Consider the following 17,957-nt stretch of genomic DNA (forward strand, 5'->3'; position numbering starts at 1 on the left):
CTGAGTCTGGAGGTTCGGGCGTAGAAGGCCTTGTAACGTTTGCCGGAGAGAAGTAGTTCGAACAGTCCGTTACAGCGGTGTGAGGAGTCTTTATGGATGCTGACGGCCTTCCTGAGGCACCGTGTGTGGTAGATGCCCTCCAAGGCTGGTAGCAGTGTCCCAATAATCTTCTGCACTCTGTGGAAGACGCTCCTCTCCGCCTCCGTGCAGCTGAGATACCACACAGAGATGCCATACGTTAATATGCTCTGTGGTGCAGCGGTAGAAGGTTGTCAGCAGCGTCCTTGTCATAGATAAAACTTTTAATCCATTACTCCCCGCACCATTCACATTGATGCCCATTTCACTTGGCTTTACTCCCCTATCCCTTCCTGGGCGTTCTGCCCCGTTAATTCTGGTGTCTTCTCTTTTCTTTTACTCTCTTTCCCTTGTATCTCCATTTTGTCCTCCCTTCTCCAGATAAAATCCCACGACCTGCCCGGTCTTACTCGTAAGTTGCATACTCGCAGTTATTTTCATCGACATTCCTAATACTCTCTCCCCCGTGTTCGATGTCTCTACGACAATATCCACTTACTGTCTGTGTGACAGCGACAAAGCGTTGGGAATTCTCAGAGGGTATTTTGTAGCAATCTAGTGAAATACCCGCCGTCGGGATGATGACGATCCATCTCAGTCTATTGAGATTTGTGTTTTTATTTATTTCAGGAGGAAGCTGGTCGCAAGAGCAGGTAGGACATGTGTTTGACTGAAACAATGTACGTTTTTACAGTACTGCTAAAAAAAACCAGCTAATGCTCAGTTTCTAACCAGTTGTTAAATATTTGCAGGGTTATTGATGAAACCAAACCAATGTTGGTGATAGATAACGCGTTGCCCATTGAAAAGTATGATCGCACCCTTTTCTACAACATAGCATTGAGCGAAACATCTGATATCATCAAACGAGGTAAAACTGATACCTTTTCCATTGATCTTTTTTAAGACATCTTTATGCAATACTTATATGTGAAGATTAATGGTATTAATGGACTCTGGGGGGAAGTATCACAAAGACAAAGCAAAGATTGTTTGCATTTGAACAGATCCTTGTTCCTGGGAGAATGGGTTTGCTGTGCTGGGTGAAATTGCGTAGACTAGGCCTGTGTACTCGAGGGTTCAGGTGTATTAGAGGAGAATTCAGTGAAACACAAAGTCCTTACACGGCTCAGTGGGCTGGATGCAGGGAGGATGTTTCCCCTGTCTGAGGGGGTCTGGAGCCAGCGGAAACCCTCTGAATGTGAGCTGCACCATTTAGGACAGAGACAAGAAGACATTACTGCATGCTGAGACTAGGCAACCTTTAGAATTCACTGCACACCCGGTGGCTGTGCATAATCAGTCATTCAGTGCTCTTGGAGCCAGAGAGCCATGGTTGTACATTACAGAATCAGGCCATTGGGCCCATCACCTCCATGTCCACCCTTTTCCCCAGCCACACAAATCCCATTTGCCCACATTAGAACCATATTAGTCTGAAGAAGGGTTTTCGGCCCGAAACGTTGCCTATTTCCTTCGCTCCATAGATGCTGCTGCACCCGCTGAGTTTCTCCAACATTTTTGTGTACCTTATTCTACACCTCGTTTGCCAAATCGCAATGCCTCTTAAATATAGTGGTTACATCTGATTTCACCACCTCCTATGGCAAAATATTCCAGGTATTAACAACCATTGCTGTTCATTTTATGTTTTCATGGCTTTGATGTGAATGTAGGAGGTGTGACTACTAAGTTTGTGGCGAATGGGTAATGTTGGGGATAGCAAGGTAGTCTGTCAAAGTCTGCAGAAGGATATAGGCTCGATCATCGAAACCTTATTGTCATGCAGGGATATCAATACCGGAGGTTGCAGGTGGTTGCCGGAGGTTGCAGGTAGGGAGACTGACAAAAACCTCCGGGAACCGCACGGAAACCTTGGGCAAAGTCTCCAGAGGTTTCCGTTCAGGTTTCCTAAGTGGGACAGGGGCATAAGTCTCTTTGAAGAGCAGCCACAAATGGCAACTGAAATGCAGGAGTCAATTTGTACACAGGAACACACAAAAGGAGTTTAAAAAGATGCTATACAGTGCGAAGTGATTTGGGTTTATTTCAATTGTAGTATTAGAAGCACCAAGCACAGAATTCATATAAATCTTTCTATTCAGTTCTTGTGAATGTTACTGGTGATGCGAATTATCCAAATTCAACATCAGGGTATTAAGTGTATGTTGTATTAATCTACAAACCTACAATATTGTAAGTGGTTAAGAAGTGTTTAAGATGGAACTGCAGATGCTGGAAAATCGAAGGGACACAAAAATGCTGGAGAAACGCAGCGGGTGCAGCAGCATCTATGGAGGGAAGGAAATAGGCAACGTTTCGGGCCGAAACCCTGAGGCTAAAACCAAGTTTAAATGATCTATCACACCAAGGGGGATGGGGGGGGGGGTATAAAATGACCCTATCTGCTGACCTATGACCTATAAATGAACAATTATCTGCTGCCTTGGGTCTACCAGACACCCTAAATGGACCCTTGGGCCCATCTAGGCTAGCCTAGATATTAAAGATACCAGTTAAAACCAGGTTTACATGGTCAATTACAGCCTTGGAAAAACAAAATCACCCATTGCCTTGGTCCTACCAGATTCCCCAAATAGTCCCTGAATTGCCTAACTGGGGGGAGTTGAGGGTTTGATAGGCACAAGGCATCCACACCCCCCCCCCCCACCCCCTCTCCACCCCCTCTCTCCCCACTTCCTCCACCCCCCCCCCTCTTCCCCCCCACCTCTCTCGCTTTCTCTGCCACGGGGAGGGGGTAGAGGCAGCAGCTACCGGTCATGGAGCACAAGCCTCCCCATCGGGCACCGGGCCCAAGCTAGGCTGCCGGCGTCGTGGACCAGAGCGAGGACCGCAGCGCTCGGAGGACTGAAAAACAGCTGAGGGCTGGCAGGGAACTCACCAGCGTGACAGTCTACAACTCTGTCAGTGTCTCCACCTCCAACGTGACCTCACCACTGGCCCCATCTTCCCATCTCCCCACATGTCTGCCTTCCGCAAAGACCGCACCCTCCATAACTAAAAATGTTAATGTATTCGTAAGAAATTGATAGATGTTTAGATCTGGTAATTGAATTTTGTAATTAGCTAGAATTAGGTAACTAACTAATTATATGCTTTAATTTCAAGTTATCTAAGTAAGATTGTTTCATGTTTGTTTCAGAATGCTTCAATCTATAATAACTGAACATTTATTTTAGTTCTCTTAATTTTTAAGAAAGTTATGGCCATTTGACTGTCCTCGATCACAGCTTTTGTGTTAAGTCAATGGAAAAGCAATAGGGAACAAGATGCTAATTTCCGAGTATGAAAATGGCCACATATTCTTATAGAAACTTACAAAATTCTTAAGGGGTTGGACAGGCTAGATGCAGGAAGATTATTCCCGATGTTGGGGAAGTCCAGAACTAGTGGTCACAGTTTAAGGATAAGAGGGAAGTCTTTTAGGACCGAGATGAGAAAATCATTTTTTACGCAGAGACTGGTGAATCTGTAGAATTCTCTGCCACAGAAGGTAGTTGAGGCCAGTTCATTGGCTATATTTAAGATATGGCCCTTGTGGCTAAAGGGATCAGGGGGGTATGGAGAGAAGGCAGGGATGGGATACTGAGTTGGATGATCACCATGATCATATCGAATGGCGGTGCAGGCTCGAAGGGCCGAATGGCCTACTCCTGCACCTATTTTCTATGTCTATGTTTCTATGACTTTTTTTTAATACTGAAGATATGAAAGTGAATTAGGTGACAAATTAAACTTCTTTTTTTGCTTTATCTGTTGGGATAAATTGCAGACTTGATTTTAAAAATCTCAAAAATTTGTAACATTGCTTGATGGGGGCACGCACATTGAATTCTCCCAATTTTGTTAGCCCTTGCTGTCTCCTCCCCTTCCTACCTCTCCTTCAGCCCTCTGACTGTCTCCTCCTCCTTTATCCGCTATTCTCCCCGCCCCCCACCAGTCTGAAGAAGGGTTTCGGCCTGAAACCTTGCCCATTTCCTTCGCTGCCTAGATGCTGCTGCACCCGCTGCGTTTCTCCAGCATTTTTGTCTACCTTCGATTTTCCAGCATCTGCAGTTCCTTCTTAAACAAATAACATTCACCAAAGATCCTATAGCTCCGAGATGGGATCTTTGCTGCCGCATGGAGTCAGTCGCATACAGGTGGGACAGGCCTCGTAAACACTGCCTTGTTAACCTGCCGTCACTCATGAGCGCGCTCCAGTTAAAGCTCCATTCACAAAATCATTTGTTCTCTCTGACGTCACCGGGCCGCCCACTGACGCGTGATTGGCCGCCCGTGATCACGATGGCCCGCCCGCTGACGCGTGATTGGCCGCCCGTGATCACGATGGCCCGCCCGCTGACGCGTGATTGGTCGGCCCAGATCTGGATGGCCCGCCCCCTTAAGCGTGATTGGTCGGTCCAGATCACTATGATCCGCCCCCGGATGCGTGATTGGCCGGCTGAGATCATGATGGCCCGCCCACTGTCGCGTGATTGGTCGGTCCAGATCACCATGTCCCGCCCACTGACGCGTGATTGGTCGGCCCAGACCAGGATAGCCCCGCCCCCCCCCCCCTCCAGCTGACCGCGTGATTGGCCCGCGCCATCCCTTCTCTCCAGGGATCTCAAGTCAAGTCAAGTTTATTCGTCACATACACAGACCCAGAGATGTGCAGTGAAATGAAAAGTGGCAAATGCTCGCGGACTTTGTGCAAAAAGACAAACAACCAAACAAACTATAAACACAATCATAAACACACACATATTATTTTACATATTACATATTGGAAGGAAAAACGTTCAGTAAAGTTAGTCCCTGGTAAGATAGGAGTTTACAGTCCGAATGGCCTCTGGGAAGAAACTCCTTCTCAACCTCTCCATTGGCTATTTTTTATGCCTGACCTGTTCCGCTGAGTTATAGACCCAGAGACAGACAAAAAAACAAACAACCGTGCAAGCTATTCATTCACACATGGTCAGTATCTGTACATTTAATAGTGTTATTTATTCATGCGGTGACTTCGACTTCTGTACATTCATCAACTATCGTTCCAGAGAGTACTCGTGGGAAAACGTTAACACGCGTGCAAAGGTTGTAATTTGTCTGTACACAAAAAAGCTGGAGAAACTCAGCGGATGCAGCAGCATCTCTAATGAGCGAAGGAAATAGCCAACGTTTCGGGCCGAACCCCTTCTTTACACTGATGGTGGGTGGGGTGCGGGGAGAAGAAAGGAAAAGGGAGGAGGAGGAGCCCGAAGGCTGATGGAGAAATAGGAAGGGGAGGAGACAGCAAGGGCTAACATAATTGGGAGCATTCAATGTTCATGCCCCCAGGATGCAGACTCCCCAAGCGGAATATGAGGTGCTGCTCCTCCAATTTCCGCTGGTGCTCGCTCTGGCCATGGAGGAGACCCAGGACAGAGAGGTCGGATACGGAATAGGAGGTGGAGTTGAAGTGCTGAGCCACCGGGAGGTCAGGTTGGTTAATGCGGACCGAGCCGAGGTGGTCGGCGAAACGATCGCCAAGCCTACGCTTGGTCTCAGACTCTGCACAATAACATCACTTCAATACCATACACTGCAATGAAGAAGGGGCCTCGTCCCGAAACGTCACCCATTCCATCTCTCCAGAGATAATGCTTGTCCCGCTGAGTTACTCCAGCTTTTTGTGTCTATCTGCAGTTCCTTCTTATACGCTCGATTTTTATTTAATAATCTCATGTGTAAACTTGAATTCAATGATTCAATTATACTCTATTGTCACGTGTACCTCGTGACTGTGGGATTATTTTCTTTTGCATGCAATCCGGTAAAATACAGACCTCGCCTCCTCCATGGCCAGAGTGAGTCCCACCGCAAATTGGAGGAGCAGCACCTCATATTTCACTTGCGTAATTTGCACCCCAGCGGTATGAACATTGACTTCTCCAATTTCAGGTAGTCCTTGCTGGCCTCTCCCCTTCCAAGCTCTCTCACATCCCACTGTCTCCGTCTCTTCCTTTCTTCTTCCCCCCCCCCCCCCCCCCCCCGACTAGGTTGCGAGAAGTTCATGGAACAGTCTATATTTCCCCGCAGCGGCGAACCAGGCCCCGCCGCACCAGGCAGCAGGCGCCACCCGCGCCGGCTCCCCCTTTGTTCTCGGCTGCCCCCGCCCGGTTGTTCTCGGCTTGAAATGATTCAGGGCTATTTTCCCAGCGTGGAAAAGTCAATGACCGGACGCCATAGATTTTAGCACAGTAGGGGATCTTTCAAGGAGATGTGCGGGGCATGTTTTATCACACAGGGTGGTGGGTGCCTGGAACGCGCCGCTGGAGTGGTGGTCGAGGCACATACGGAGGAGGCATTGCAGTCTGATGTGGGCTGAAGGAACTGTTCTGGTTCTATGTGGCCCTCAACAAAACCGACAGGTTCATTAGAGCTCCCATTCTCAGCTCCTTACCCACAACCATTAGATTCTAGAACCGACCTGTACTGCCTGCGTTTGGCCCCCATACCTCTAACCTGTCCTATCAATGTACCTGTTCAAAAGGGAACTGCAGATGCTGGAATATCGAAGGTACACACAATTGCTGGGGAAACTCAGCGGGTGCAGCAGCATCTATGGAGCGAAGGAAATAGGCGACGTTTCGGGCCGAAACCCTTCTTCAGACTGATGGGGGGTGGTGAAAGAAAGAAGGAAAATGGGAGGAGGAGGAGGATCCCGAGGGCGGGCGGATGGGAGGGTGGGAGGAGAGAGCTAGAGGGTTAAGGAAGGGGAGGAGACAGCACGGGCTAGCCAAATTGGGAGAATTCAATGTTAATGCCATAAGGACGCAAGGACCCCAGACGGAATATGAGGTGCTGTTCCTCCAATTTCCGCTGTTGCTCACTCTGGCAATGGAGGAGACCCAGGACAGAGAGGTCGGATTGGGAATGGGAGGGGGAGTTGACGTGCTGAGCCACCGGGAGGTCAGGTAGGTTATTGCGGACTGAGTGGAACACTGCTCTCTCTCCCCATCCCCGCACATGCAACAAGGGCAGAGTCCCTCTGGTCCTCACCTTTCACCCCACCAGCCGGCAAATACAACACATAATCCTCCGCCATTTCCGCCACCTCCAACGTGACCCCACCACTCGCCACATCTCCCCATCTCCCCCAATGTCTGCCTTCCGCAAAGACCGCTCCCTCCGCAACTCCCTCGTCAATTCTTCCCTTCCCTCCCGCACCACCCCCTCCCCGGGCACTTTCCGTTGCAACCGCAAGAAATGCAACACCTGTCCCTTCACCTCCCCCCTCGACTCCATTCAAGGTCCCAAGCAGTCGTTCCAGGTGCGACAAAGGTTCACCTGTATCTCCTCCAACCTCATCTACTGCATCCGCTGCTCTAGATGTCAGCTCATTTACATCGGTGAGACCAAGCGTAGGTTGGGCGATCGTTTCGCTGAACACCTCCGCTCAGTCCGCAATAACCTACCTGACCTCCCGGTGGCTCAGCACTTCAACTCCCCCTCCCATTCCCAATCCGACCTCTCTGTCCTGGGTCTCCTCCATTGCCAGAGTGAGCAACAGCGGAAATTGGAGGAACAGCACCTCATATTCCGTCTGGGGTCCTTGCGTCATTATGGCATTAACATTGAATTCTCCCAATTTGGCTAGCCCGTGCTGTCTCCTCCCCTTCCTTAACCCTCTAGCTGTCTCCTCCCACCCTCCCATCCGCCCGCCCTCGGGCTCCTCCTCCTCCTCCTCCTCCCCTTTTCCTTCTTTCTTTCCCCACCCCCCATCAGTCTGAAGAAGGGTTTCGGCCCGAAACGTCGCCTATTTCCTTCGCTCCATAGATGCTGCTGCACCCGCTGAGTTTCCCCAGCAATTGTGTGTACCTATCAATGTACCTGTCTAAATGCTTCTGAAACGTTACGATAGTGCCCGCCTCGTATACCTCCTCCAGCAGCTCATTCCATACACCTACCACCCATTGTGTGAACAAAGTTACCCCTCAGGTTTCTATTAAACCTTTCCACCTTCACCTTAACCCTATGTCCTCTGGTACTTGATGCCCCTCCTCTGGGCAAGGGGCTCTGTGCGACTACCCGATCTGTTCCTCTCATGATTTTTTTACATCTCTTCTAAGATCATCCCTCATCATGGAAAAGCAGCCAACATAATCAAATACTTGTTCTACCCCGGTCATTCATTCTTCTCACTGTTCTTGTCGGGCAGAAGGTACAGAATCTTACCAGTCTCAGGAACAGCCTCCTTCCCTCTGTTATCAGGCTTCTGAATGATCCTTCCATAAGCTAGACATTGTGTGTTGAAGGGCCTGTTCCTGTGCAGTATTGATGACGTCTTGTTTTCTCTGTTGAGCGGCAGTGCAAGGTTGATTTTCTGACCAGTGGAGCTTACTTTACTTTAGAGATACAGCATGGAAGTAGGCCCTTCGGCCCACCGAGTCCACATCGACCATCGATCACCAATTGGTCACGAATCACTTGGTCTCTGTTATCCCACCTTCCCGTTCACTCCCAACATACTTGGGGCAATTTACAGAGGGCCAATTACCCTACAAACCCGCATGTCTTTTGAATGTGGGAGAAAACCGGAGCACCCGGAGGAAACCCACGCGGTCACAGGGAGAAAGTGCACGCTGCGAACAGTGAACATGATCAGGATCGAACCCGGGTCTCTGGCCCCGTGAGGCAGTGGTTCAATCTGCTGCTCCATATTACCTCAGAAATATTAACCCTTCCCTCTCCAGATACTGTACACTGCCCGACCTGCTGAATGCCGACAACGCTTTCTGTATTTTTGTTGGCATTTTATGGTCAGACTCATGTTCCAATCACCCATTTAACTGGAACAACTTTAGTTTAAGGGAATGAAATTTACCCGAAGCTGATTACAAATGACATCGGCTTTCTGGTCAGGGCTGTGATTGACGGGGCTGAGCTCCGCCTCCCCTCAGCCTTGCCCCGCCCCTTTCATTGATTGTTCCACAGCTCCGGGCTCCCCCGGGTCCTAAAGCCCGTCCACACGTTGTTGTCCAGCCTGACTTACCTCCTCTGGCAGCTTGTTCCATTTCCCCACGACCTTCTGTGTGGAAATATTGTTCCTCAGGTTCCGATTAAATCTTGCACCTCTCACCACAAACCTGTGTCCTCTAGTTCTCGACTCCACTACTCCGGGTAAAAGACTGTGCATTCACCCTATCCATTCACCTCTTGATCCCATGAACTTCAGCCTCCGGCGCTCCAATTAATTACTGCAGGGCGTCAGCAGTTTCAGCGAATGGGAATGCGTTTTGAACCAGAAAGTGGAGGTTAAAATGGATGCGAAAGACCCGGTCGAGAGTTGGACCGAGGAGATACTTTGTCCCATCTGCCTGGATTTCTTCACCGATCCGGTATCACTGGAGTGTGGGCACTACTTCTGCCGCTCCTGTATCACACAGAGTTGGGACAGGGAGGGGAGAAACTCCTGCCCGGAATGTAGAGAGGAGTTTACAGACCGCACCCTCAGGGTGAGTCGGGCCTTGGCGAGACTGTCTGAGAAAGCTCGAACACTGAGCCTGAATCGGACAGAGAAGGAAAGTAAACTTCAGTGCGAGGAACATCAGGAAGAACTGAAGCTGTTTTGTGAAACTGACAAGAAGCTGATCTGCCTGGTTTGTGCAGCTGGGCGGGATCACAGAGATCACCGCTTCATGCCGGTTAAAGAAGCTGTTGAAACCTACAAGGTAAAAGCAAACCGATTTTGGTCGCATCATTGTTTAATTCCATCTTTATAATCTAACACTTTTATTCTCTGATTTTCAATCACAATCCCAGGATCAGACGAAATCTTCCATCCAGTCTCTTACAAAAAAGAAATCAGGGATCCAGCGAATGGAGCAGCAACAGAAACAGAAGATTTCTGGAGTTCTGGTGAGGCTTTTAAGTTTCGATTTCCTGATCTTGTGTAGATTTGATCCCTGTGATGTGTGTAATAATAGGGCAGCGCAGTGACACAAGTAGTGCTGCTGTCTCCTAGTTCTGGTGAGCGGGTTCGATCCTGACCTCGGGTGCTGCCCGTGTGGTTCATGCCTTCTCCCTGTGACCGCGTCGGATTCCTTCCACGTCCCCAATACACGCTGGTTCAATGGTCAATCGGTGACTGTTATAATCCCAGGGAAAGTGGGTGGTGGATGGATAAATGGGAATTAATGGGCAGGTGAAAAGGAACAGGCAGCAGGGAATTGTATTGGGGGGTAGAGGATTGATGGGTTATAACATTACCCTCACGACATTTCGTGAAGTCTGAAGAAGGGTCTCAAGCATCACCCGCTGACTTCCTCCAGCATTTTTGTCTACATTAGACAAACTATTGAATTGCCAAAGCTAATAAAACATGCACAGGCCAAATGTCACCGTTAAAGTCGTGAGGAAACACAACCAGTGACATTATATATTAATCTTCACCTTTTATTTCATAGGAACAGTCACACAACCTTCAGTCCAAGATCACATCCCAGTATGCTGAACTGCACCAGATTCTCACTGAGAAAGAGCAGCACACACTGGCAGATATCCGGGAGGAAGAGAGGAAGATTCTAAATACAATGGAGACAAATCTTGGAAACATTCAAGAGAATTTAGAATCCATTCAGGAGGAACTCTTAAAGTTGCAGCAACAGATGGATCAAAAAGACAGTGTGGTGTTTCTGAAGGTGAGGGGTTACACTACAGTTTGGTGAAGTGAAAGTGCAGTCACAAAATGGTGGGTGACATTTCAGAAATAAATGCTGCATTTACCAGTAATTGAGAACTGGGTAAATGTTCACTCTATTCCAGCTGTTGTTGTTCCTAAACTAATTGGCCTCCCGTATAATCTATGGGATCTCAGGAATGCCTGGCCGGAATGTAGAGAGGTGTTTGTATTCTGTAGCGTTTGGAACAACGACGGGTGATCCTATATCTGATCCCAAGGACCACGAATGGACAGAGGGCAGTAAATCTCTGGGATTCTCCTACCAAGAGACGCTGAGAGGGGCACAGCTTAAGGATAAGGGGGAAATCCTTTAAAACCGAGATGAGAAAAACCTTTTTCACACAGAGAGTGGAGAATCTCTGGAACTCTCTGCCACAGAGGGTAGTTGAGGCCAGATCATTGGCTATATTTAAGAGGGAGTTAGATGTGGCCCTTGTGGCTAAAGGGATCAGAGGGTATGGAGAGAAGGCAGGTACGGGATACTGAGTTGGATGATCAGCCAGGATCATATTGAATGGCGGTGCAGGCTCGAAGGGCCGAATGGCCTACTCCTGCACCTAATTTCTATGTTTGTATGTAAGACGTATTTAAACCAGAAACAGATACATTTTTGAAAATTCGGGGGATTGTAATTGAAGGGAATGGGGCAAAGAGGAGTTCAGTCCTGGGCTAGATCAGCCATGACCACATTGTGGGGATTAACATTGAAATCTAAAATGTGGCGCACACATCATCTATATCCAGTTCCAATCAGCAGTGGGTGGTCACCTTGAGGGAATTTGCTCTGTTTGTTTTGTTCACCTTGTTTCACCATAGAATGACATCCCATTCTACATAGACAGGCCATTTGGCCCATCCTATCCAGTCAAGATTTCTGCTCCACTCATCATCCCTCCTATCTATTCTCCACACCCGGTAACTATATCCCAAATTCCATGAGCCCTAATGTGTTTACCCAACTGTTAATCCTGGCTAAATTGGACCAGCCAGGACTTCAAAATGGGGTTCAGTTTCAGGGTTTGCTGGGAGATTTGGTCAAATTGGAATTGCTCTCTGGGACAGGCTGCAAGAGATGCCAGGAAGTCTGGAACTTAGATACAATTTGCAAGCAAAGAATGGGAAGCCTTGCAAATCCTGTCAATCTGGTACTAAATGCATAGAATGGATTGGATGGCTGCAAACCAGACATATACCTTGTAAATAGCTTGTAAATAATGTTGCAGAGTCTGACTCTGATAAGTGTTGATTGGATGGGGTGTTGAGCCTTGTCTGAGAGTTCTGTTCATCAGGGTAAATGTTTCCAAGTTGACTTCATCTTGAAGTCGGTTGTGAATGCAATATAATAATAATAAATTTTATATTTAATGGGCGCCTTTCATACAAAATCTCAAGGACACCTTACATAGTAATCGAAATTAAAACATATAATCGGAGTAAAACAAGTAATTAAAGACATCACAATGACACAAATTAAAAACAGAATTCAATCCAAAAACAGAAAATCAAAAACACAGTGTGAAGAGAGAGCAGCGGCAACCAATTCGTGCCAGCGTCCACTCTCCCTTCACGGCAGCCATCTTGGACACAGACCTACAGGACTACAGTTAGACAAAAAAAATCATCCCCCCACAGTGGATAGCACTGTGGAGGAAGGCACAATGTCCAGTCCCCACCCCATGTTCACCCCAAAGTCAGGCCTATTGGGGCCACCGCAGTTGCCTCTACGGAGGCCCGATGTCCCTGGCCGTTCTCACCGGGTGGTCTTGCCCCGGCGTCGGGAGAGTCCTTTCGGCGGCTGGGCCACTTGGAACGGCCGCTTCTTGGTTGGAGCCCGCGGCTGCCGAAGCCGACAAGGCCGCGCCGGTTTGGCGCTCCTAGGCTCCAGATGTTAAAGTCGGCGACCGCTCTCCTCACTGCAGCCTTGCCGCCTCTCCGCACGCCGCCTCTCCGCTCTGCAAACCCGCAGCCCGGAGATGTTGCTTACGGCGGTCCAGCTCGCCAGAGCTCCAGCGCGGCGACCCAGGCAAGGCATCGCCCGCTCCAGCGCTCCAGCGCTCCAGCGCTCCAATGCAGTGCCGCCACGCAGGCCGAGGTGCTGGGTGGTTCCCGCCAAGAAACGGCGCTCCAAGCCCGCTGGTAGGCCACGACGACGGGTCGACGGGCAGCCCGGAAAAAAGGCTGCCACACCGACCAGGTAGGGACCTATAAATAAAGTAACACCTACCCCCCCACATTAAAAGACCATATCCCCTACAAACAAAAAAACAGGACTCACTAAAAACTAGAAAAAAAACGAATTTAAGACGGACGGCTGCTGCTAGCAGCCGTTCACCAAGATGGCTCCTCCTCCTCTGTATTGAATTGTTGTATCATTGGGTTAGGGAAATGCCTGTTATGTATGGGGTTAATCGATATTTGTAATTGGGTGATTAAGAGACAACCCCCGTGTGGTTCGACCCCTCGAGTTTGCGGGGCATATAAAAGTCCCTGGTCACGAGGCTCAGGGCCCATCTTCTGGAAGAGCGCTCAGGACCAGGTACCCTTGTGGAGTGACTCTGTCTGTGCGAGGCCTAGAGGGCTTGAACAGATAGACGCAGGGATCGAACCCACGGTGGGATAGGTACAGTGTGTGATCTGTGAATCGCTTTTGGTAGAATACAATTAATTGATTCAAGTGCTTGATTCAGTGCTTTTACTGAAACTAGACTGGGGGGGAAGCTTAGAACCGAGCAATTATCACCGCTTGCATTTCAATTTATCTCTGCTGTTGGCTTCAGTCCATCCAATGCAAGTGAGGTCCATGTTCTCATGACTGCATTCCTTTAGGTATTTATTGAAGACCACGTTACATTTCAACTTTGATTATTGGTCTCCCCTTCGATTTGAGATATTATTTCATCCCCACACATTTAAATCCACCGATAATATTAAATTCCCTCTCATCATTCCTGAAAACTTCTACAGATGAAATCCCATGACCTGCCCAGTCTTTTCATTAAGTTCCATCCTCTCAGTTATGACGTCATGCTCATGAACATTCCTTGTGCTTTCCCCCATCGTTCTACATCTCTGCGACAATATCCGCTTTCTCTCTGCATGACAGTGGTGATAAGAGTTGGGAAATGGGAATTATCAGAGGGTTGTAGAAATTTGGTGAAATTCCCGCTGTCGGGATGAGGACGGTCCATCTCAGTCAATTGAGATTTGTGTTTTATTTCTTTCAGGAGGAAGCTGGTCGCAAGCGAAGGTAGGACATTGTCTTGACGGAAACAGTGTAAGTGTTTTGTGGAACACCTTAAAACATTTCTAATGCCCAGTTTATAAACAGCTGTTAAATATCTGCCGGGTTCGTGATGAAGCCAAACCACTGTCGGTGGTAGATGAAGCCTTGCCGATTGCAAAGTTTCATTGCCCTGTTTCGTTCAACACGGCATTCAAAGAAACATCTGATGACTTCAAGCAAGGTAAAGCTTGTACCTTCACCATTATTCTTGTTTCTGATATCTTTAAGCAATACGTAGATGCAAACATTAATGGTCTTTTGGATGAAGGGAAATTGGAGATACCTCTAAACCCATCAGCTGGGAAGCATCACAGAGTCAGACGTTCACACTCATGCTTTGGGTGAAATACGGTGGCTATTCACCCTATCTGTGCACCTTATATAGTTATTTTATATTAGAACTGCTATTATATAGATTTGGGAGCAACAGCAGCAGGAGATAAGCAAGAGATACGACTGATTGGCTCTAGCCCGAGTGGGAGGAGAGAAGTGAGTCAGAGGGGTGAAAACAGTTGAAAAGTAGAAGCCAAGCACAGGCAGACTACTCAGAACTGCTGTAGATTTGGGAGCAACAGCAGCAGGAGTTTAGCAAGAGATACGACTGATTGGCTCTAGCCCGAGTGGGAGGAGAGAAGTGAGTCAGTGCCGGGAAAACAGTGGAAAACGGAGGAATTTAGTTTGTAAATTGGTAAATCAGGCAATTTATCAGTCAATTTAAGCAAGACGGCTCTTAGCGAGCGGCAGTGAGTGAGCGGCCTTGTGAGGGAAGTGTGAGTCTTTGGCTCGAGAGTCTTCTGAGGAGAGGAGACCACGCAATACGCTTGAGAGGTAGAGACGAAAGAAGGAGATGTCAGGCAAGCTGATTCAGTGTGATGCTTGCAGTATGTGGGAGGTCAAGGACACCGCTGGTGCCTCTGGCTGCTACAAATGCGAGAAGTGCATCCAGGTAGAGCTCCAGAAGGGCCGTGTTGGGGAACTGGAGAAGCAAGTGGATGACCACCGGTTCGTCCGAGAAACGGAGTCGTTCCTCGCCAAGTCCTACAGTACGATTGTTACACCTAAGGTACTGGAAGAGAGAAGGTGGGAGACAGTGAGAACGGGAGGGAAGCATGGAATGCCAACGTCCCCGGGTGTTGTACCTCTTGTGAACAGGTTCACCCGCTTAGAAGCTGTTGGGACAGAAGACTTGTTTACACTGAGCGGCGGACTGGCATGCGATGCGAATAGGGCTGTTGAGCCAAAACCAAAAAGGCCTAAGGCAGACAACGCCATTGTAGCAGGAAGACTCCATTGTGAGAGGTGTGGACAGGGGTTTCTGCGGCAACAGACGGGATGCGAGGATGGTGTGCTGCCTTCCTGGTGCCAGGATCCAGGATGTCATGGACAGAGTGCAGAAAATCCTCAAGGGCGAAGGTGAACATCCGGAAATGGTAGTGCATGTCGGCACAAATGATGTCGGAAAGAAGGGGATGAATATTCTGCAGCGTGACTTTAGAGAGCTCAGAAAAATGCTGAAAAGCAGGACCTCCAGGGTTGTTATCTCCGGTTTGCTTCCAGTTCCTCGTGCTGGCGAGAGCAGGAACAGGGAGATATGGGTCCTGAACGTGTGGCTGAGGAACTGGTGCACGGGGCAGGGATTTAGATTCTTAGATCACTGGGATCTGTTTTGGGGTAAGGGGGAACTGTACAAAAGGGACGGATTGCATCTTAACAGGTGTGGGACCAGCATTCTGGCAGGCAGGCTTGCCACTGCTACACGGGTGGTTTTAAACTGAATAAGGGGGGTGGGGTATCGAATGGGATAGTGGAGGATGGAGTTAAAGGGAAAGGGTTTCTTAAATGTGTGAGCGTAGAGACAGAGGGGTGTAAAATAGTAAGATTAAACGAGAACTTACCAGTTTGAAGTTTGATCTGTATTTTATGAGGAGGAACGTTGAGGGAATACGTGAAGAACCCGCTTCCAACGCATGCGTTTCATTCTTCAAAGCAGCGGTGTGAGGTCACAAACTATAATGACCTAACATAGTAAGATTATCAAAGAGATACCAGTTTTGATATGATCATAGGAGGGTGGGAGCGGAGGGCACGTATTCCCTCAACGTTCCTCCTCATAAAATACAGATCAAACTTCAAACTGGTAAGTTCTCGTTTAATCTTACTATTTTACTTCGGAGTCACGTGAGTGACTACGTGAAGATTTCAAAGCTCTGTGACCTCATGCCGTGGAACGAGTCCATGCTTCACAACTGCCTTGGGTATCGGGAGAGAGTATCATTAGCAATTTTAGACACACTTATACAAAGACTTGTGTGATATAACGAGAAAAATAAATTTATTAATTGAAATCATAGCCCTGTAACCCTTCGAGCAAATTATAATATTGAACGTAAAATGCTTTCCGAAAATGATGATGGCTCCAAAACTGGTTTATTATAAAACCTTTGGAAAGTCCTTTCGGATGACCATCCTGCTATTCTGAGGATTTGGTCCGTGGGTACCTCCAGAATTTTTGCTGCGGATGTTGCTGCAGCCCTGGTGGAATGAGATTTAAAACCATTAGTGTCTATTCCTGCCATCTTTAGGACACATTTGAGCCACCTTGAGATAGTTTGGGTCGTGACCCTTTTGTGCGGTTTCTTATAAAAAATTAACAAAGCCATTTCCTGACCTCGAATGCTCTTAGTATATTCAATGTGTCTTGCTATACACAGACGTTCGTCATATGGATATGCCATAAATTCAATCACTTGACCCGATGAACCTGGTCTGTTTGTTTTATTAACTCATGTATGACAAACACCAGTTTCTCTGGTGAGATGATCAAGGAGTCCAGGCTCAGTTTGCTTAATGACTGGACTCGTTGTGCAGTAACTAATGCCATGAGCATAACCATCTTCATGGTCAGTTTCTGCAGTGATAATGCTGTTATGGGTGACCAGCTCCTCAGCATGTTCAAAACGACACCCACATCCCAGATTTTGGAGGACCTGGTTTTAGGGGGATTTGCATTGAATATGCCCCTCATAAGTTGTGTTACCAGGGGGTGCGTTCCCACCGTGTGCCGCTCCGTTCCTTGTGATAGGTAATTGGAGAGTGCACTTCTGGCACTATTGATGGCACTGTAGCCCAATCGTTTATCATAATGGAGGTTTGTTAAGAATTCCAATACGGCCGGAATGTTCTTGGCCCTTTGGTCGAGGTTGTTGTCAAAGCAGTATATGCCCCATTTCTTGATGTGTCCGAGGTACTGCTTCCGTGTTGACAGTCTTTGTGCGGATGTGATGAGATTCATTGTCCTGTCTGACAGCCCCATGCCGTGTACTGGGTCTTTCAGACTCTACAAATCAACAAATCCATAGTCTTATGGCATGGGTGACTGCCCCCCCCCCCAGTTACTGGATGAATTAATAAATTCGGGCTATGTCCAATAATGGAACATGGTTCTAACACCATCCCCTGTATGACCGAATACCACGGTTGAGTAGGCCAATCGGGTACTATGAGAATCCCAGATGCCGAATATTGTTGAATTTTCCTTTGTACCCGATTGATGAGGCAGAATGGGGGAAAAGCATTAAAAAAAACGCCATTTCCCCCAATGCAGTGAGAAAGCATCTGTAGCTTCTGCCCCAGGGTCTGGTTCCCAGGACACATACCTTGGTAATTGGTGATTCAACCTGGACGCAAAAATATCAATATTTGGTCTACCATATTTTACTGTAATTTCAGCAAATACATTTTTATTTAACATCCATTCCGTGTTTTCATTAAATTTGCGTGACCTGGTGTCTGCCACTGAATTTAGCTTACCTGGTAGGTATGTTGCCGATATCCAAATGTTTCTTTGGATACACCATTTTGTAATACCAT

General features: G+C 47.9%; 1 protein-coding gene across 1 annotated transcript in view; it reads left to right on the forward strand.

Annotated features, from left to right (window-relative positions):
- Positions 1-738: 738 nt before the first annotated feature.
- LOC116969476 (vespryn-like) overlaps positions 739-17,957 on the forward strand; it is a 37,202-nt gene continuing 19,983 nt past the window's right edge. Inside the window, exons 1-2 of the mRNA XM_033016364.1 lie at positions 739-758; positions 831-949. Coding sequence (XP_032872255.1) covers positions 739-758; positions 831-949 — 139 coding nt within the window. The remainder of the gene's footprint in view (positions 759-830; positions 950-17,957) is intronic.

The sequence above is a fragment of the Amblyraja radiata genome, unplaced genomic scaffold, assembly GCF_010909765.2.
Source record: "Amblyraja radiata isolate CabotCenter1 unplaced genomic scaffold, sAmbRad1.1.pri S62, whole genome shotgun sequence".
Taxonomy (NCBI): domain Eukaryota; kingdom Metazoa; phylum Chordata; class Chondrichthyes; order Rajiformes; family Rajidae; genus Amblyraja; species Amblyraja radiata.